This window comes from Capsicum annuum, chromosome 9 (genome assembly GCF_002878395.1).
Source record: "Capsicum annuum cultivar UCD-10X-F1 chromosome 9, UCD10Xv1.1, whole genome shotgun sequence".
Classification (NCBI taxonomy): Eukaryota; Viridiplantae; Streptophyta; class Magnoliopsida; order Solanales; family Solanaceae; genus Capsicum; species Capsicum annuum.
In genome coordinates this window covers 829,441-850,794 of record NC_061119.1, presented here as the reverse complement: position 1 = coordinate 850,794, position 21,354 = coordinate 829,441, and the positions used below count along the sequence as shown (strand labels likewise).

The following is a 21,354-nucleotide window of genomic DNA, read 5'->3' as shown; positions in this document are numbered from 1 at the left end:
ATACAACAACAACAAACCCAGTGTATTCCCACAAAGTGGGGTCTAGGGAGGGTAGAATGTACGCAGTCCATACCGCTACCTCCAAAGAAGTAGAGAGGTTGTTGCCGATAAACCCCCGGCTCAAGATAGAGAATAGTAAGCAAGAGCGTAATGCACCATTAAGCATGGTGGGCGGCATAACATTAAAGGAATAAGACATACTAAAAATAAAATAGAAATCAGAGCAATACGAAATAAGATAAATAAGCGCAATATGAAATAAGAGATAAGAAATATGACATCCGGAAAGTACGACCCCCACCTATGGACACAGTCCTGGGATTACTAACCCAGCTATACATGAGCTCTTCTACTACTAGCTATAACCCACGCACGCGACCTAGCCTTCTACCCTTATCCGCGACCTCCACACCTTCCTATCTAGGGTCATGTCCTCAGTAAGCTGTAGCTACTCCATATCATGTCTAATCACTTCCCTCCAATACTTCTTCGGCCTACCTCTCCTCCTCCGAAAGTCATCCAACGCTAGCCTCTCACACCTACGAACTGGGGCATCCGTGCCCCTCCTCATCACATGCCCAAACCATCTCAGTTTTCCTTCCCGCATCTTGTCCTCCACCGAAGCCACTTCCACCTTCTCCCGGACTATCTCATTCCGAACTCTATCCCCTCTAGTAAGTCCACACATCCAACGCAACATTCGCATTTCCGCCACCTTCAATTTTTGAATGTGGGAGTTCTTGACTGGCCAACACTCTGCTCCATATAACATAGCTGGACGGACTGCCACTTTATAGAATTTGCCTTTAAGCTTAAGTGGCACCTTCTTATCACACAACACACCCAACGCGAGCCTCCACTTCATCCAACCTTCTCCAATACGGTTAGAGATATCCTCATCAATCTCGCCATTCCCTTGAATCATAGACTACTATCCCTCTTACAAACATCCTGAGAATCCAGCCTCACCACCACATCGTCCTCCTGCCTCAAGTCGCTAAACTTGCATTACATATACTCCGTCTTGGACTTACTCAACCTGAACCCCTTGGACTCCAGGGTTTGCCTCCAAACCTCTAATTTTTCATTCACACCCCTTCGCGTCTCGTCAATCAACACTACATCGTCTGCAAACAACATACACCATGGCACCTCCCCTTGAATACGTCGCGTCAACACATCTATCATCAACGCAAACAAGAACGGGCTAAGAGTCGAACCCTAATGCAACCCTGTCTCGACTGAAAAATATTCTGAGTCCCCTCCCGCCGTTCTCACCCGAGTCTTTCCTCCATCGTACATGTCCTTAATAGCTCTGATGTACACCACCGGGACCCCTCTTGCCTCTAAGCATCTCCAAAGAACCCCCTAGGGACTTTGTCATAAGCCTTCTCCAAGTCGATGAACACCATGTGCAAATCCCTCTTTCTTTCCCTATACTGTTCCACCAATCTCCTCACCAGGTGAATTGCCTCAGTCGTCGAGCGACCGAGCATAAAACAAACTGATTCTCTGAAATGGACACGATCTTCCTTAATCTCCGCTCCACCACCCTCTCCCAAATCTTCATAGTATGACTCAGCAGCTTGATACCCCTATAGTTGGTGCAACTCTGAACGTCCCCCTTGTTTTTGTATAAAGGAATCATCGTACTCCACCTCCAGGCTTCAGGCATCCTCGCCGTCTTGAAAATGCCGTTAAACAAATCAGTTAACCCCCTTAACCCTGCCTTAACCCTGCCCTACCTGAAAACTTTCAAAAATCCACCGGAATCTCATCAGGCGCCATCGCCCTTCCCCTCCGCATCGTACGAATAGCTTCCCTGACCTCCTCAACCTTAAAGAGTCTAAATAACTTAAAAATGTAAGGCATGCTACTGATAAATTGTGCATGTAAGATATATAAGAAAATTCATAAAATCAAAGTGTATTGGTGGGAAAATTATCGTACCTTTGCTTCTGCCCTCCACTGAAAATTGAGCCCCTAGGTCCAACATTCGTCTCATAGCTAAGAGGAAGTGCTTCAATAAATTCTTCTGCACTTGCAGTTCTTGCAGCAAGCTTCACTCTATTCATATCAATGCCAGTCATTCTATCCCTATATCCAATGTTCTCGGCAACACTTCCAGAAAATAATGTCTGATATATTTTTTAAAAGAAGTACAAAACAATTCAGCTGTGTAGTTCCTCTTTCCCACTTCAGATGACCTTGCTAGCATGGATTTAAAGCAAGTGTCTATAATATATCAGTTAGCTCCAGATTATTACAGAGCATCAGCCCGAAAGTGTGAAAAGCGGGCAATTGGTGACTTGGTTCAACAAAATGCTATCTCTTTGCTGGAAAATCTACTTTTATTAAATGAAATGTTTCAATTATCTTCTAGATAATAAAAGTGAAACGCATAAGCATCAAAAGTCTTGAACAATAACACTACAGCAACAAATCACAAATAAAGGATTAGCAATATGTGGAAATAATTAAGGCAAAAGAATCCATCATAGCATGGTTGCCAAGAGAAAAAGAGGCTTGAACTTACTGTATCTTGAGAGACCAGACCAATATTTCTCCTCAAACTCTCGATTTGTATGCCTCTAATATCCAAACCATCAATGCAAATGGAACCTGTCAGTGAGGAAGTAAACCTTGGCATGCTACAGCAGAAGATAACTTTCATATTCATCATTGAGGATTAGGTGCTAAAGAGAATTCTACACTGGGGTGTTGTGATGACAGAACTGCTAACCTTGTGAAGGATCGTATAAGCGAAGGAGGAGTTTTACAAGAGTCGTTTTTCCTCCTCCTGATGATCCACAGAGGGCAACTATTTCTCCAGATTTAATATGTAAGTCCATGTTTTTCAGTATAAGAGGTCCATTGTCTCCATATCTAAAAGAGACATTAGAGTATTTTACTTCTCCAGCAACACAATCTAAGCCAACAGCATCTGGGTTCACAATTTCCTGTACATTTATACATAGTAGATATTCAGGCACACTTGGTTGCATGATTCTAGTCGAAAGTTATAATACCAATACTAATTGCAAGGGTGTTCAACATAGAAGTAACCTATATTGAAAGAAGTTAGCAATTTTATGTTAGCAAAGATCAATCAATCATACAACTTAGAAGATGAAAGAAGCAAAGTGTAAAACAACCACCTAATAAGATGGAGCTTTCTAATTCGAAGAAGATAATGAAAAATAGATAGAACTGAGCTGGTGGTCCTTGGAGAGCAATTTTTTTTCCTTCACAAATCATGGTATGAATAAAAGTTATGATTATCTGACTTACAATAATGACATTAGTGGAAGCAGTTGTAAGCAGTGTTGTCAAAGGTGAAAAGCTCAACAAAGCACTCTAGGTATATTGGGGTTTAAGTGTGAATCGCAATTTAAGTGCAGGCTTTTGGTGAGAAAAAAGGCCCAATGAAGGCAACAATAGAAATATATACGTAATCGGTAATTCAAGGAAAAGCAATAAACTCATTAACATTGTTTATTTGTTTTCTTTAACAACTACACACCCGGTTTCAATCTAAGTCTTACTTTCCTTTTTATTATGTTTCAAAAGGATGCCTCTATTTTTTTAATCGAGTAAAAGTATTCCATTCATAAACAAGGCAAAAGATCTGGCCGTATATAAGAGGCATACCAAAACATAAAGAATCTACAACAAGACCATGACTCTTTACAAGCTCCATCCATTCATCTATACAACACGAAACTTTATGGGTGCACCTAAAGAAAATAAGTGATTGGAGACTGCTACTCGACTTTACCCTTTCAAAAGCTCTCCTATATCTCTATCTAAGCAACCCACATCAATGCAAGAGGAACCGCATTCCATGCCCTACGTCTTCTCCTTTCTCCCGCTCTTACAACAGAACATCAAAATCTTTCACAGTTTTTGGTATTGCATAAAAAGTTTCAAACCACCGAAACATGTCCCACCATAACCTCATGGTAAAATCACAATGTAGAAGAAGATGATTCACATCCTCACCATCCTACTTGCACGTGTAACACTAGCTGACAGCAGGCAACCCTTCTCTATCTAAAAGGAATGCCTCTTTCTATATTTGGTAAGTCTCCATTTCCAATTCTAAATGGCTTGTTTATAACCATAAGATTCAAAGGGCATCTTTAGTGTAAGACCAAAAGTCTTCTAATCTCTTAAACTTTGTATGTAGTCAAACTAAGACACTTAACCAAACTGGAGGGCATAATACATTATTGCATATTGTATTTGGTGTTTAGTAACGCTCGATTCAAGATAAAACTCATGTGCAATGAGGCGCACACCTTAGTGCCTTGCCTACACTGAAGCCCAACTTAAGCGACACGAAGTGCCCTCCCTGAGGATTTCAGAGCTTCGGGGCTAGCACTCCTTAAACAAGCCTTTGACAACAGAGGTTGAACGTATTCGACTCTTACATCTGACAGCATGTATTTTTCGATTTCAGGTCCAACAATGAAATTTGCTTCGTAACTTAAGGAGGAGACCTGATTCTAGTTCTGTCACTCTCTATCCTACGTGCCATACAAAAGTCATAGAAATCAGCAAGTTATATATTTACCTCCGGTTCAAACCTTGTCAAACTAAATAAGCGTTGAATTGCTGGCTCTCCTTGTTTTAATTCATTGTATGCTTTTCCCACATCCTGCACAACTCTTAGATTCAGATTGATTGCTAAAATTGCTCCACAAGCTGAACCATAATATCAACATGAAGCAGTATGAGAAAAGTCTAGCCGAACAAGAAGAAAAAACAGCAACGGATGGTCAAACGAGGAAAGGGAAACTTAAGTATAAGTAACTTCCAATTTAAATGGGATAGGGAAGTTGATCAGATTTATGAAGCCTCTGTCTCAGAGAAAGGCGTCTTCTCATAAGAGAAAGTTTTGTGTGATTCACAGTATTATTCAAAGCGACCTATAGACGCTTTCTGATGTGAAGACAATTGGTACTTTTAGATCAGCAATTCAAAAGGTAAAGTTATCGCACGGATAATTTTACTTGTAGGTTGTGCTGCTTGAATCTTATCCAAATGCCCAAAAACAAAGCTATGTACGGGGTCCAGACTCCAGGGTAACACCTACTTCTATATGCATTCAATTTTTGACGAGTGAAATCACAACCTACTTCCATATGCTTCCTTCTTTCAAGTAATACTAGACTTGAAGCAATGTGTGTTGCAACAGTTGTAGTGATATAAGAAGAATGTAAATTAGTTTGTTCCAAAGTTGGTTTTAGGGAAGAACATCGCATAAAGTTCAAATTTGGATTCTTGAAATTTGTCAAAGTTAATCAGGAAAATAATTAGTTTAGAAGTGTGTTATGTGCATGTGATGGAGACAATATAACCTATTCATCTTATTTTAAATATAGGAGACAAATCAAATTTCAAACAAATGAACTTACAGAAACATAATCCTTCCAATAAACTGAAACATTACCTGGATTGGGGAGATCAACAGAACCAGGGATGTTACAAAAGAAACCATGGCAGAGCAATCAAATGAACCTTTTGAAACTAGCAGTGTGCCAGCGCTAAATGTGAATAAGGTGCCAAAATATATTGCCTGCACCAACTGAGGAATAAATGACTTCAACTTCTTCTTTTCCATGGTCGCAGATAAGTCAGCAAAAGCAAGTGACTGGAACTTCTTGCATTCACAGGACTCCGCATTGTTTGCCTTCACAAAAAGAATTGACGGGAGGATCTGTAACGAGGAGTAATTTGCCTTCAGTTATTGTCGAAAGCTTGATTCTTTGAATATAAGGAAGAGAGTAACAAAGAACAAAAAACTCTGGAAAAGAAGGGAGGTGGAAGAAGTTTTCTCCATGTGTTGAAATGCCCATGAGCATACCTTCATTTTGGAAAAATAAAGGTATATCAAACCTCAAACTTAAGAAGATTAAGAAGCTATTGTGCTTTGACGAAAAATTTCATATTGGAATGAAATGGCCTCAAATAGCACAACAAATATAGAGAATTCATATGGACAAACCAACTAGTTTTGGATCAAAGCCAGTTGATAGATTCATTCATATGCTTAAAGGAATGAAATCGTAACAAAAAACGCTTACCTCGTTCAGATAGGAAGAGAGAGAAGCAACAGCAAGATGTGCCTTGTTTGACACATCACGAAGTTTTTCGCCCAAGTAACCAATCACAAGGCCCATCAATGGAATCACCTTAAATAACACCCATCAATATTCGATATAAACTCATCCAACTTTTATAAATAATTCATACTAATAGACAGAAAATAATAATGCATCTTTTGTCACCAGGGCGGAAAGTAATGATAGACCAGGGTTGATGACCAACATCTGAACTGCCATTGCTGATAATTGAAGACTACTTGGTACAATTGTCTGTAAGTAGCAAAGCACAAGATTTAGGAAGAGAAAGGAAGGGATTTGTTGAAGACATAAAAGCAAAACAATCAATTTTCTAACAGCTTAAACTTTTAATGAAACAATTCATATCGTTCAACAAGGTACTAATAGCACTCATGAGTTTTGAGTCCAACGAACTCTTCCAAAAGAATATTTCTATGTGCTTATCCAACAAAAAGAATCACACAACTGAAGGACATCCTGCACACATAAATAAGTATCCTAAATCAAATTTCATGGCCACTGGGGCAGGACCTCTTGGACGGAAAATTATACTATGCAAATAGGGAAAAAATGACTCTTTTCTGGTTATATATAAACTGTTGAATCCTCTTGACATAAGAGTAGACTCTAGTTTAGTGTAGTGGTAAGGCTGTAAGGGGTTCAAAAATTGCCTTTTTAGGTCATAGGTTCAAATCTTATGTATGACATTCCACCCATCAAAACAAAAATTTCACATGCATGATCCAAGAGAGTAATCGTGAAAAGATGGTTGCAAGAACAACAAATAAATATGTGTACCCTTATAACCATCTAAATTTTTTGATTATGAAGTTCACGCAGTTCAATAACATAAAATATACAGAAACGGATGCTCTTGGGGCTCTAGTAGTTGGGACTTGGGAAAACCAAAAAAACATTGTTTTAAAGTAGTTCACACAATTCAACATTATAAAAATATACAAAACTAGAGGTTCCGAGGGCTTGATTGTTAGGAGCTACTGCCTCCGTTTCATATTACTAGGCTCATGTAGACCTGCCACACACCTTAAGAAAGCTTTTATCAGAGGTGGATACTAAGGGAAAAAAGTAATAAACCTCTCTTGATTTGCTAAAATGAACTAAGTAAAATGGAACAGGGGAGTGTGCTGCACGGACTCTCAAAAATATCGTTGGGTTCGTGTAACCTCATCTATGCATTTTTAAACGAACCAACATGAGTGCAACAACAATTTTGGAGGATCCGAGCAACAAAGATTAACACTACAAAATCAACGATGTTACTAAACTCACATTCAAGAGAGAATAAACAGTATCAGCAACATCAGAAGCTTCAGCAGTAATCCTATACGCAACATCTCCAGCAGATATCCCATTTTCACCTTCAAAAAACTCTAGATCTCTCTCCAAAACCTTACGAAAAACACAAACTCTCATCTTATATACACAATTCAATGAAGCTTCCCATAAAAACACTTGCTGCAGATAATTACCGATAAGTCGAACGATAAACAAACCTCCTAATACTAAACACTCCTCTCTTAGCTTTACGATATCCATCGAATTCATAAGAGATGAAAATATTCCCATTTTCGGAACGATTTTCGAGAGAGCGTAAACGGATATTGCACTACTGATCCAGCCGGAGAGAATCGGTTTCCATTCTGAGAGGAGGTAGGGTTTGATTGGAGACAATGAGGTGATCGAAGAAATGAATTTAACGGAGTTTGTGGTGGCGCGTGTGGTGGAGGCGGAGGCGCGTATGGGGAAATTGAGAGTGCTTGTGGTGGTTAATCGACGGGAGGCGGTGAGATTGAGATGGAGATAGGGCGGTGTACGGCGGTGATACGGTGGCGATCGGTGAATTAGGGACATTTTTTCTCGGCAGGATTTTTCAAATTGGGAATTTCTGGTGATTCGCGCGCTTTCGGGTCAGTTCGCTCCATTTGGGTCGCTTTTATATAGTTTTAGGTATTTGCGCTTTTGGTCCCTGCAATATATGTATACTCTGATTTTGGTCCTTATAATATATGATTAAGTACATTTAACCTTCAATTAAGAGAAATATACAATTTTTGTCCTTCTATGCAATAAAGAGGCAACTTATTGATGCATTAACTTATGTGTAAGTTATAGAATGATAGTTTGTTAGAAGAATAGTTATTTGCATAATTTAAAAACTCTTATAACTAATACATGAGGGAATTTGTGTATAATCTTATATAGGTAGAAGATAAAATCACTAATACCTATATAATTCTAACTAGGTACCAAACGACCCCTTAATTACACGCATATTAAGTTGATTTGTAATATCACTTCAATAAATATCGAGGAAATGAGATTTCTTGGCTTCTTACTGATTGAATAGAAGAAAATAACTTTTTTCAAATCTCTAAAGTGAAGCCCCGTGCACTAAAGCTACCGCTATGCGCTATGTTCGGGGAAGGGTCCCATCACAAGGGTGTATCGTACGCAGTCTTACCTTGCATTTCTGTCAGAAGCTGTTTTGCTGGCTTGAACCTGTAACCTCCTGGTCACATGCCAGCAACTTTTTTCAAATCTGTGTGTAAAAAATGAATATGCTAGGATTAGGGGGCTAACAAAGTCCAAAAACTAATCAAAGTAATTTACAAGCTAATTAAGTTTATGCAAACATCTAGCTTATAGGAAGTGGTTTGGAGTTGAAATCGCATTAAAGCAATTTGGGGAGAGTAGAGTGTATGCAGACCGTGTCATAACCTTAGAGGTAGAGAAGCTATTTCCGATAGACCCTCGGCTCAAGAAAAAAAAAATCTAAAACAGTAAAGAGAAAGAGAGAATGAAAATGAAGAGAGTCGTGACAAAATATTATTGACAACCTGACAAATCATCCTAAACAGTAGTCATAACAGGATACAGTGATAATTGTAAGTGTAAAACAGTAGCAGAGATTCATAAACTTAAGGTGCCATTTACTTGCTCAAACAGGGTACTTCTAACCTATTTTGCTTGGACATCTCAAAAACATACCAAAAGTAGTAGGACATTTTTGGAGGATCCAACACAGATACAACAACATTTTTAGAGAGTGCAATTCCGAGCAACACACAATCAAAACCTCTTTTACATTATCTACCGTACCAGTGCCGGCAACAAGATCCTGCATTGGGGTTGTCATCAAGAAATGGACACATAAAGCAGAGACATCGAAGCAATATCAAGCAGTCACAGTTCCAAAAGTACAATTTCTCAGTATCAGATTTTTTAGGACAGGACATTTTGAGAACAAGCAACTCGTCTCGGTAGATAACTCAACTTCCACAAGATGAAGCAATTTGAGCTGATTAAATCCGAAATGATTAGGCAGCTTGAGTATGGACTCATGCAGCGTTAATTTCAGAACTTGTAAAGCTACATAGGATCTCTTCGTCCTTAATCAGATGTTTGTATTTGAGCTTAGAGTATGGAGAAGATCCTGGTAGGAGTACTTGAACATGGATATTTAGAACAAAGTGAAAGAACCTTACTCTTTGATGAAGTAAGAAGTTGCATTAAGAAAACATCACGAAGATGCAGAAGTTACAACGGAGGCCGCGTTAGCTCCAACATAAATGACTATGCTAGGATTAGGGAGCTAATGAAGATTCAAAAATTAATCGAAGAAGCAGTTTACAGGCTAAATAAGTTACACAAACATTTAGCTTATAGTAAGTGGTTTGGAGTTGAAATCCCATCAAAGCATCTGCAATTCCTTTCCATCCAAACGATACTTGCAGGGACATCCGGATTTTCTTCATCGCTAGACCAAACTCTTCAGAGGCACCAACATTCATATGCATCTTTAATTGTGTATGGCATGACCCACGCAAGTCCAAAAATAGAATTGGACATGTTCCAAAGGTAAACAACTACCGTAAAATGCAGAAAGAGATGACTGGGAACTTTCTAAATCTCGGAGATGCATGTAATACCTGTTAACAAGTTGAACACTTCTTCGTCCCGAGTCAAACATGCTTTAATGAGGGCTGTCCAACTGAAATTGTTGTACTCTTTGAAAAGGCAAAACAGTAGTAGAGATTCATAAACTTAAGGCGTCACGTGCTTGCTCATACAATCTAGTTTTTCATGAGAAGAGATCTCCAAAAGGGTAATTCTAACCTATGTTGTTTGGACTTCTCAAAAATGAAGTCAAGTATGTATTGGATCCTCCAAAAGTAGTACATTTTTGGAGAATCCAACACATGTATGACAACATTTCTGGAGAGTCCGAGTCCAAGCAATACACAACCAAAACCTCTTTTACACTTACATTGTGCCGGTAACAAGATCATCAGTTGGGGTCGAAATCAAGAAATGTCACGACAACATCTGAAGAAGCTCTAGGAAACATCGAAACCTCCTCTGATGCCTCTTCTGATATGTCAGCACAGCCGTCCCAAACAATTGTCAGTTTTTCCAGTACCCGTGCATTCTTCAGGGAAAACCTTAGTAGCTCCATCTCATTTTCTTCATGTTTGAAATCGTTCAACTTTATCGACTTCAGATGAGATTCCAAGCACACAATGGTTTCATTAGGGTCATGCAACATCCAGTTTTCATCCCAGCCATAGTTCTCGACAGAAAACAAATCAAGAACCTCTAAATTAGGAGAACACTTGAGCAATAGCATCATGACTCGCATGCAGACTTCATCAATTCTCACCGTCAAATTTAAGGACTTAAGTCTATAAAATGTGACCGGGGAGTTTCTTACTTCACGCAATACCTTATGCAGACCCAAAATGGAATAGATGCATAACTTCAAAGCGGATGTAGAACGAACGTTCTTGATCATCGTATGCACAAGCATGCCAACTTCTTCAGTTGCATCACCCAAATCAAAAAAATAGATTTGAACAACTTCTATCGAGAAGAGATTCTCAAGAATTATATCCTTCGCCTTTGGAGCACGGTATTTCAAAACCTTGAGATTTGGGCAAGAAATCTTGATGTTACACTCGCTGTAACTCTTTCCGTTGTTAACATAGTTTCGTACAGCCACATAAACCAGAGACTTCGAAGCAATATCAAGCATAGTCGTAGTTCCAAAAGAACAATTTCTCAGTATCAGTTTTTGTAGGACGGGACATTCTGAGAACAAGCAACTCGTCTCGTTAGATAACTCAACTTCCACAAGATGAAGCAATTTGAGCTGATTAAATCCGAAATGATTAGGCAGCTTAAGTATCGACCCATGCAGCGTTAATCTTAAAACTCGTAGAGATTCACAAGTCACAAAACAACATGACAACTCAAACGGCTCAGCAAGACGAAAACTTAACACAAGTTCTTGAACATTTCGCGTTGTTGCACCACGAATCCAACGGTAGATATCCCCTTCATCAAACATGCCGCCACAACAGAGCTTAAAACAAACAAGATTATTCGCGCTTTGGGAAATTAAGACCCAATCGATGCATTCTTTGAATTTTTCAGCCATTACCCAATGCGAATGTCTTCGTCTAATCCGCTCAAAACCAAAGTGATTAATATCAAAATTCAAGTAAGGCATTGTTTTCCATATATAGTTCCATCTTTTAGACAACATGCTTAACTTAACCACATCAAACATATAGAGATATGAAAGGATATTGTGGAGTATATCATCTGGCAAATTGCTTATTCTATCAATTCCTTCACCTAAAAAATCAGGTTTTTTCGATGATTTTTCCATCATATCTTTCATTTTTGAACAATTTAAAAGCAGAAAAAAAGACTGATTTTGCCTGTTGTTTGTTGTTGGTGAGAGGTGGCAGGTATCCCGTGGAATTAGTCAAGTGCATGAAAGCTAGCCTGAACACCACGGTTATCAAATGAAAAGGACTGATTTTTGTGTTGTTCGTTGGAACCGAAATAACTCAGATGTGCAAAAGCTGGCTCGGCCACCACGGTAGCGGAAGGTATCCTGTAGTAGGAGGTGCACAAAAGCTGATCAGGACACTGTGTTAGATTCGAAATTGAGAGGGCTTCATGTGGAAGTTAATAATTTGTAAATCATAAAATGATAATCCAGATGACGAACAAAACATACTAAAAAAATATATAGTATTATTGATATAGTTTGGCCAATTGGCCTACGTATTAAAAACAAAATCAAAAAGCATAAAAACTGTTAGGAGAAAACCTCCCCTAAATAAACTTTTAAAGACTAATGTTATTGTGTTATTGTATGAAAAGGGGTCAGTTTCAAAACCTTTCCCAAGAAAGAGGTTTTTATTTTCCTTCCAAGAAAAAATAAAAACTTAAATTTAGTAAGAAAATCTGAACAAAACCCCTAACACTATACAACAACAACAACAAACCCAGTGTGTTCCCACAAAGTGGGGTCTGGGGAGGGTAAGATGTACGCAGTCCATACCGCTACCTCCGAAGAAGTAGAGAGGTTGTTTCCGATAGACCCTCGGCTCAAGTTAAAGAATAGGCGACAAGGAGATGGATTACATAACAGAAAAGGCGTAAGGAATAATAAAAAGTAAATCAGAGCAATACCAAAATATGAGAGATACGGCAACACGAAATAAGCAGATAGCATCAGAGAAAATACGAAAGGGACACCCACATATAAGTAACACATACTCGCCGCCATAGACACCTATAGACACAGACCTAAGGTTACTAACCCGGCTACACAAGATCTCTCCTGCTAGCTTGCTACAACCCACACCCTCCTGCTAGCCTTCTACCCTTATCCACGACCTCCACAACTTACTATCTAGGGTCATGTTCTCAGTTAGCTGCAGCTGCTCCATGTCATGTCTGATCACCTCCCTCCAGTATTTCTTCGGCCGGCCTACTCTGCTCCTCCTGAATCCATCGCGTCCCTCCTCATCACCAAAAAAAAAAAAAAAGATTTTTCTGCTAATGGTGGGAGGTGACATGAGTATGAGGTGCACAAAAGCTGATCAGGACACTACGATTAACAAAAAAAAAAGGACTTTTCTGTTGATGGTGGGAGGTAACAGGTATCGGAGAATTAATTGAAGTGCATGAAAACTAATTATAGCAATCGAATAGTGATTTTCAATGACTGATTTGCAATGAATAGTGAGATTACCTTGTGTTAACCCGCCATTTTCAGAGAGAATGAGAGTGATAGAGAGCTCCATCAGCCATTTTTGGGGCTTTTTGGTTCAGGTCGCTAGAAGGGTTTACAGTCAAGTCATACTCACTGTTTACTTGTTAGTGGTAACTTTTTGTTTTATTAGATTAATTTTTTTTAAGTTAAATAGATTAAATTAATTTGCAATTTTAAAATTATAATTTATATATTTAAAAATATATGATACAATATAATGAAAAATTATATTTTAGAATATTGATTAGAGTTTATATGGTTTGACTCTCACAAAAAAAATATGACAATTAAAAAGAAATTGAGGGAGTAGTATATAAATAATTTTTTAATTTGGTTTCAAGTGTCATTTATGTCCTCCAACTCTAGTGTCATACGTGGCAATTCGTGCCTTGTGTGACGTTCTACATATATTATGCTACATAAAATATGTTTGATATAATGTAAATGCATTATTATGTCACGTGTGTCTTATGTGGAATAATATATATATAGAATGCCACATATATGTAGTCCCTTAAATTTGTCCAAAAAATTCATTCAAACACTTAGGCTTCGTTTGGCTATAAAATCATAATTTTTCGGAATTGGAGTAGGAGTTGAAGTTAGAGTTAGAGATGTGTTTGACTATGAATATAAATTGGAGTTATTTTTAAATTTTGTGAAAGAAGTAGAAGTGCAACACTTTTTCAAATACAATTCTAAATTGTATTTGAAATTTTCATGGCCAAACACTATTCTTTTTCATTTTTCTTTTTTACTAAAATGAAATAATTTTTTGAAAAAAAATAAAAAATTCTCATGGCCAAATAATTACTTAAACTTTATCTTATTTCAATTGAACACAAAACTAATTCCTATTACACACAAAAGACTGACTTGGCACAAGTTGTGCGCTGCACAACATTTAGGTGTGTGAGTGTTAGCTGACGTAGATCACAACGGTTTACCATCTCTATAGTTCGGGGGTTTGTTGGATCGAATAGTGGGTTTTGGTTAATTATTATGATAAAAAATTAAAATAGAAAAGGGATAAATATATTCCGAACTATAATCAATGATATGTATAATCCTTCGTCATACTTTAAGTACGCATATGTCCTTATTATTAGTGTGAGGGAAATATACATACCATTTGATTAATGGTAGAGACATATGTATATTCAAAATATGACGAAAGGTATATATATATATATATATATATGTATATATATCATTCATGATGGTTCAAGGGTGTATTTGTTCCTTTTCTTTGGTAGAAATACTAACAAATAATAGATTTCATCATCATAATAATAAGAGAAAACACATAAAGCCACCCTGATCTTGTCTGATTTTTTTAAAAAGACACTTAAACTTTACTTCCGACTTATTACCCCACGAATCTTACTTAAATCGATGCAAATATTCCATTTTTTGCTGAATTCCAGTCACAAGAAAGAGAGTGAATGCACGCACCAATCAGATGTTGTCACGTGTTAAATAATTTAATTTTATATTTTTATATATATATTTTTAATAAAATTTTCCTTTTTATTTTATTTATCATCCCCACCCCGTCCAACATCTCCCTCCCCATCCCAGTCCAGCAGTTTCCCTCCACCCTTACCCCCTATCCAGTTGCTGATTTCTCCATTCTTCTTTTCTCTTTGGATTTTAGTGTTATTTTTGTGGTTCAGTGGTTTCAATTTTGTGTTCATGTTAATTTTGTATTGATTTATGTGTTTGTTGATTGTCTAATAATGAGATTAAAACTCCATTAAAATGGAGTTTTATAGTTCTTCTAAGAGGATATATATTGGGTTTTATAAGATTATTCAAAATGTAAAAAAAATTTGAAACAAAAACTTAAAATTGAAGAAAGTAAACACGGTGATGGTAAAAGGTGAGTAAAGTTATAGTGATGATTGAGAGGATTGAGGAGAAAGAGAGTTATGGTGGTAATGATGTTGCTGTAATTAATGTTGTTGTTTCTGTAATTGATGTTGAGTTATGGTGATAGAGAAAAGCTGTCATGCGGAAGAAGACAATGATGGGTAGGGCGTTGGGAGAAGGATATAGAATAATTTTAAAAAGTAAATAAATATTGATTTTTCCTTTTTTTAAAAAAAGATAAATTATATATCAAATTATTTACACGTGACAGCTTTTAATTGGTTAAGAAAGTCAATTTTGAGCCTTTCATGCGTCTGTTGTGCGTGTATACACGCAGAGGATTAAAATGGTGTATTTGCAACGATTTAAGATAGATTCGTAGAGTAATAGGTCGAAAGTATAATTTAGGTGTCTTTTTTAAAAAACCAGACAAGAAGAGGAGGTTTTTATGCATTTTCTCTAATAATAATAATAGGAAAAAAACATAATACATAAAGCATATCCTTTTAACTTGGTTTCAGTTCACATGATCTCCGATTGTGGATGTGCACAAATAGATATTTAAATTTGTATAAAATTGAACAAGTAGACAAATACACTTTAAATGCTAAGGGGTTTATAGGGCAAATGGGTTCTCCCACTTATCAGACTAGTCTTTTAAGTTGGGCTCTCCCGTTTGGTTTATAACATTGGTGCTTTCGTTGAGAGTCCCACGCATTGGGTCGTGACTCAGAGTGGTGGTCTGCGTGCTAGGAGTGGTGGCCTGAACCTAAGAGGGGGTGCCAGCCGTGATCAACGAGGATCGATCCACGTGTGGGGAACCGCGCGTTGGGTTGTGACTTGTAGTGGTGACCTGTGTGACAGTAGTGGTGGCCAGGACCCAACAGGGGTGTCAGCCGTGACCAACGAGGATCGATCCACGTGTGGAGAGCCGTGCATTGAACCGTGACTCGTAGTGGTGGCCTGGACCCAAGAGGGGTGCCAACCGTGACCAACTGGGCATAGCCGTGACTAACGAGGATCAATCCACGCGTGGAGTCATGACTCGGAGGGGTGGCATGAACATAAGAGGGTGCCAGCCGTAACCAACGAGGTCGTTGGTTCTCAAGCGGAGATAATTGTTATGAATCAATTGTCCCACATTAGAAAAATAGAAAAATGCTAAGGGGTATGTAGGCCAAATGAGTTCTCCCACCTATCAGATTAGTCTTTTGGGTTGGGCTCTGACATTTGGTTTATAACATACACATAGCACGACACGTAGGACACAATGTAGAAAAGAGATTTAAGTTTCATTAAGAAAACATGGCGAAGATGCAGAAGTTACAAAAGAGGTGGCGTTAGCTCCAACATAAATGACTGATAGTTGAAAAATCAATCGACACAATTTACAGAGGCAAAAATAATTTGGAGCTGAAATTCCATGGAAGCATCTGCAGTTTTTTTCTGTCCAAACGCACCAAAATTACTTGCAACGGACATCCAGATCTTGTTCATGGCTTTAGCAACCACATTAGTTTATGTATAGTGCAGAAAGAGACGCCTTTAAGACATTTCAAAAACAAAGTAGTAGTGCATTTCTGTAGAATCCAACATGGGTGTTACAACAATATTTTCAGAGCAACATAGCTTCGAACATTCAAAACCTCTTTTAAACTATATCATATGGGTCACGAAAAGTTGATTTGGGTTCGAAATCAAGAAATGTCACAACAACATCTGAAGAAGCTCTAGGAAACTTGGAAACCTCCTCTGATGCCTTTTCTGGCTCTTTCCATATGTCAACAAAGTTAGCCCAAACTCTTGTCAGTTTGTCCATGGGCGGATCGACGTGCAATTTTCAGGTGCTTGAGCACCCACTAAACTCGAGGTATAATTATATAAGAAATAGTGAAAAAATGATAAAATATATATAAAAGCACCAGAGAACAAAAGTATGGTTGGGTGCTCTGGCTTTAGACATAACTTTCATGTCTCCCATCGTGGGATCGAATCCCTATAACTATATTATTTAGTAAATTTTTTTTTTTGAGCACCCACAACCTAAAACGGCTAGGTCCGCCATTGAGTTTGTCCAGTACCCATGCATTCTTCAGGAAAAAACTTACTCCATCTCATTCTCGTCATATTTGAAATCAATCAACTTAATCGGCTTCAGATAAGATTCCAAGCACAGAACAGAAAGCAGATTAAGAACCTCTAAATTAGGAGCAATAGCATCACGACTTCCACACACCGGTTAATCAACACCCAGTACAGTTTAGCTTAAAGCAAACAATACTATCCATCCACACACCGGTTAATCAAATCTTTGAACTTCTCATCCGTAACCAAATCACTAGTAGTCCACGCACTATAATTAAAAGCGGTTAACATCGAAATTCAAGTAAGGCATTGTTTTCCATATATAGTAGTACCATCTTTTGGACAATATGCTTAGCTGACACACTTTGAAAATGTAGCGGTGCGAAAGGATATTGTGGAGTATTTCATCTGGTATATAGCTTATTCTATCTATCCCTTCACCTAAAAACTTTGGATTTTTCACTGATTTTTGCATCAAATCTTTCATTTTTGGAGGGGAAAAAAAATGCAGATTTGCAATGAACAGTGAAATTACCTAGCTTAGACAGATTTATCAGCCACGTTTGGGGCTTTTCTGATGGTTCAATAGAAGGGTTTTCTTCAGAGAGTAAAGTACTTTGCTTTGTTTTTCCTAGGCGTAATACATGAATATCCCCTTCTAAGTTTGGCTTTGACTTACATTATGTTCGTCAATTTTGGATATGTGCAAATAGATATTTAATTTTATATATAAATAATTAAATAGGTGCTAGATTTAGTTGGTGTGAATGGAAAATAAAAAGTTGCTTGAAAGAGATAAACTCTTCACTAAAAAATATACTATTTTGGGAAAGATATGACACCTTTCCGGTGAATCATTGTGGAAGGGACACTTAATGGCTATATAAACCTGCATTTTTTTCACAAGTTTATTACGAAATTTTCTACACTTGAAAACATTTCTTTTCTTCTAAAATACTCCGTGTGATCATCTAACTGTTGAGTGAGTTCAAAGAGAATCCGATCGTTTGAGGTATCACTATAGTCGGATTGTTAAGTCATTTTATCCTGGGAGAAAAAATCCGCAACCTCGGGTACTTGAGGAAAATTATTTCCTTAAGGACACTCCATGAATTCGGAGGACTTGACTTTTTCTGCTTCATCTAATTTTCTATAAAATACTGAAAACACACTTCTTATACAAAGGTCGTTTTTTATCTTGTGTTGAAGGTATTGGAAATTTCGTAAGTGTTCTTGATTTATTCTTCAACTTGTGTTGAAATTGTTTCGCCAAAATACAGATTTTTGTGTACCCGAAACAACAATAAGTAGATATATATATATATTATGTGGGGTATTCTATGTAGTTAATTCTTATTCTACATGGCATTCTACGTATTCTGCATGTATCACGTGCGCATCTACTTGTCCAATTCTATAAAAGTTAATGAGACAGATGTGTCATATGCGGCATCCTACGTGGTTAAAGTAAATACTTCATTCTTTCATAGGTATTTGGACTTTGAGAGTCAAATTTGTTAATGTTAGATCATGAATTCGAATATGAAAACTTCGATCACTCCTAAAATTCGGTATACTACCACATAAATTTGGATGAAAAGAGTATTAGTTTCAAACAATCGCAATATAAGTTTAACATAATGCATAGATAATTAAGTGTTTTTTTTAAACATAGATATTTTAATTAAATTCAAAGTTAAATATATTTAACTAGATTCACATTTGATCAATAGCTCAAAAATCAATTGACATTTTAAACAATCCCAATTCAATGTATACACCTATCAAAATTGTCCTCACACACATTATCCAAAATGATAAAACATAAGTAAATATTAGCAAAAAGTTTATATGTATGAATTTCGTGAATATTAAAAAAAAAAAAAGTACCAAACAATATAAATAAATAAATAAATAAATAAATACTAATTTTTCTCCTTGAGCCTTTTGGTAATGGCAAAAATAGCACCAGCAACAGCAATAACAACTCCAGAGATAATCATAGTAGTCTTGAAATTTTGTATTGCATCCTTTCTATCTTTTTCTTTTTTCATTTTCTCCAATTTTTCCTTTGTCTGCATTCAAAATATTTTCCAAGAGAAATAAAAAAAAAGTCACAACTTTGCAAAAAAAATAAAAATAAATTATACCATGGTTTGATTTGTCTCATGCATGCAAATTATTCTTGATTTCTTAATTGTAAAATCATATTTAATATAGATTATCTACTACTAACCACCGAAGATTGTGGTGAGATGGATCCACCTCTTAAATGGTCATTAGACTTCTCGAATTCGAATTAATCGATGTTCCTAATACGAGTATTGAATATCAACTGAGAAATTAAATCCCAGAAAAATAAACTGATATTTCAATATCAAATTAGTCGTCGCTTATGTGAATCATCTATATCTGTCGCTACCGTTGATCTGATTAAAATGTTAGTTTATTTCATAGATAATTGACGAGAAATATTTGTCGAGTTTATCAGTGAGGAGGACATAAAACATCAACAGCTTAGACCTATTACTAAAAACTGTAAATATTTGTTGAACGCTAACAAAATCTACGATTAGACATGTTTGTTGAAGGGCAACAAAAGCTACGATTAGACATGTTTGTTGCTGAAGGCCAACAAAAGCTACGATTAGACATGTTTGTCGTTGAAAGCCAACAAAAGCCAAGATTAGAAATGTTTGTTGAAGTCCAACAAAATGAAGAAACGATTAGACATGTTTGTTGAAGGCCAACAAAAGCTAAGATTAGAAATGTTTGTTGAAGTCCAACAAAATAAAGAAACGATTAGACATGTTTGTTGAAGGTTAATAACAGCTATGATTAGACATGTTTATTGAAGTCCAACAAAAGCTACGATCAGACATGTTTGTTGAAGTCCGACAAAAGCTACAATTAGACATGTTTGTTGTTAAAGGCCGACAAAAGCTACGATTAGACAGCTATAATTAGACATGTTTGTTGTTAAAGGCCGACAAAAGCTACGATTAGATATGTTTGTTGTTGAAGGCCAACAAAAGCTACGATCAGACATGTTTGTTGAAGGCCAACAAAGCTACGACTAGACATGTTTGTTGAAGGCCAACGAAAGCTACGATTAGACATGTCTAAAGAGAAGCAAATCAGTTTATCGATTTTACGATTAGACATGTTTGTTCAAGGCCAACGAAAGCTACGATTAGACATGTTTGTTGAAAGCCAACAAAGCTACGATTAAACATGTCTAAAGAGAAGGAAATCAGTTTATTGATTTTCTAGCAAATTTCACATAAACCATGAACAACTTAGAAGTTTCTTCTCTCAGCAGATTTAAGTCGTGTTTCTTATGAACGGTTTAAAAATCTCTATTTTAATGAATAAAAAAGAAATAATTATTACCTCTTTTTCAAGTGAGGAAGCAACTTGTGATGATACTGAATCAACTTGAAATTCTTTATTATTTTGTGGATTCAATTCTTTTTCAGCATCCACTGCTGGAAATGTTTCACCTCCACTTGTCATAATTTTTCTATTATCCAACAAAAATAATTGTTTAAATTTCTAACTTGAAATAAAAAATTATTTTACTTCACTTGGTTTATGTAATATATGTATATGAGAATTTAGGTCCAAAAAGTAGGATAAAAAAAGAGTTGGTTACCTAACACATGGATGACATTCCTAGTAATCCTACCATCAACAGAGGATCTCAACAACTTTTTATTCTCTGCTTCAACTGACTGAAAAAATATTGATTATATTTTACTAAAAAATTTAAAAAAAATTGAGAAAATGCACTATTGCAATTCTGAACTATAAGCGAAATTGTTGAGACACACTCTAACTGAAAGGGAATCCTTGTCACGACCCAATTTTTCAGGCCATGATGACGCCTACCATAACCCACTAGTAGGCAAGCCAACCCATAGTCCGGAAAGGCTAGTAACAGACTACTTAATAACATAAGAAAAAAAATGCGGAATATATGAGATAAAGATCAATACATAGATGAATCTCAAAATTTGATGGTATCAGTACAAGAGCTTCTAAACATAATAAGAGTACAAAAGTGAGATATCAAGAAGAAATACACTGATTCAACTTACCTCTGAATACAACTTAGAGGCTAGTCTAATACATATGAGAAAGATAAGTAATACTCCGAACGTCAGGAGCTCACTC

The 21,354-nt window shown here is 36.8% G+C and overlaps 3 protein-coding genes across 10 annotated transcripts in view; all 3 read right to left on the bottom strand.

Moving 5' to 3' along the window:
* Nucleotides 1-8,074, bottom strand: part of LOC107843246 (ABC transporter B family member 29, chloroplastic) — a 12,979-nt gene extending 4,905 nt beyond the window's left edge. For 2 of the 5 annotated variants that reach the window (XM_016687499.2, XM_016687500.2), the window contains exons 1-8: nucleotides 7,419-8,073; nucleotides 6,294-6,380; nucleotides 6,090-6,197; nucleotides 5,456-5,722; nucleotides 4,577-4,660; nucleotides 2,744-2,960; nucleotides 2,537-2,622; nucleotides 1,951-2,138 (exon numbers count right to left, since the gene is read on the bottom strand). In XM_016687499.2, the coding sequence (XP_016542985.1) occupies nucleotides 1,951-2,138; nucleotides 2,537-2,622; nucleotides 2,744-2,960; nucleotides 4,577-4,660; nucleotides 5,456-5,722; nucleotides 6,090-6,197; nucleotides 6,294-6,380; nucleotides 7,419-8,000 (1,619 nt within the window). In that variant the 5' untranslated portion in view covers nucleotides 8,001-8,073. Of the gene's footprint in view, nucleotides 1-1,950; nucleotides 2,346-2,536; nucleotides 2,623-2,743; nucleotides 2,961-4,576; nucleotides 4,661-5,455; nucleotides 5,723-6,089; nucleotides 6,198-6,293; nucleotides 6,381-7,418 lie in introns of those variants that run through there. The other 3 variants (XM_016687501.2, XM_016687502.2, XM_016687503.2) reach the window with 3 other exon arrangements.
* Nucleotides 8,075-9,620: 1,546 nt separating this feature from the next.
* LOC107843248 (FBD-associated F-box protein At2g26860) lies at nucleotides 9,621-13,440 on the bottom strand. 4 transcript variants are annotated; one of them, XM_016687504.2, is made up of 2 exons: nucleotides 13,201-13,440; nucleotides 9,621-12,051 (listed from the first exon to the last, which is right to left on the bottom strand). In XM_016687504.2, exon 2 carries the CDS (start codon nucleotides 11,830-11,832, stop codon nucleotides 10,438-10,440), a length of 1,395 nt encoding a protein of 464 aa, XP_016542990.1. In that variant the 5' UTR covers nucleotides 11,833-12,051; nucleotides 13,201-13,440; the 3' UTR covers nucleotides 9,621-10,437. The 4 variants fall into 4 exon arrangements, with proteins under 4 accessions (XP_016542990.1, XP_016542992.1, XP_016542991.1 ...); XM_016687506.2 differs by having other exon boundaries at nucleotides 12,767-13,325; XM_016687505.2 differs by having other exon boundaries at nucleotides 9,621-12,074; nucleotides 13,201-13,325.
* Nucleotides 13,441-18,867: 5,427 nt separating this feature from the next.
* On the bottom strand, nucleotides 18,868-20,791 carry LOC107843249. The gene is made up of 2 exons (XM_016687507.2): nucleotides 20,572-20,791; nucleotides 18,868-19,253 (listed from the first exon to the last, which is right to left on the bottom strand). Exons 1-2 carry the CDS (start codon nucleotides 20,692-20,694, stop codon nucleotides 19,104-19,106), a joined length of 273 nt encoding a protein of 90 aa, XP_016542993.1. The 5' UTR covers nucleotides 20,695-20,791; the 3' UTR covers nucleotides 18,868-19,103.
* Nucleotides 20,792-21,354: the final 563 nt, after the last annotated feature.

Excerpts from the sequence above, each read along its gene's own strand:
- LOC107843249 (XM_016687507.2), bottom strand. The coding sequence starts at position 20,694 with ATGACAAGTGGAGGTGAAACATTTCCAGCAGTGGATGCTGAAAAAGAA. Across the intron at positions 19,254-20,571 it reads CTTCCTCACTTGAAAAAGAG|ACAAAGGAAAAATTGGAGAA; the intron begins GTAATAATTATT and ends TTTTGAATGCAG.
- LOC107843248 (XM_016687504.2), bottom strand. The coding sequence starts at position 11,832 with ATGAAAGATATGATGGAAAAATCATCGAAAAAACCTGATTTTTTAGGT.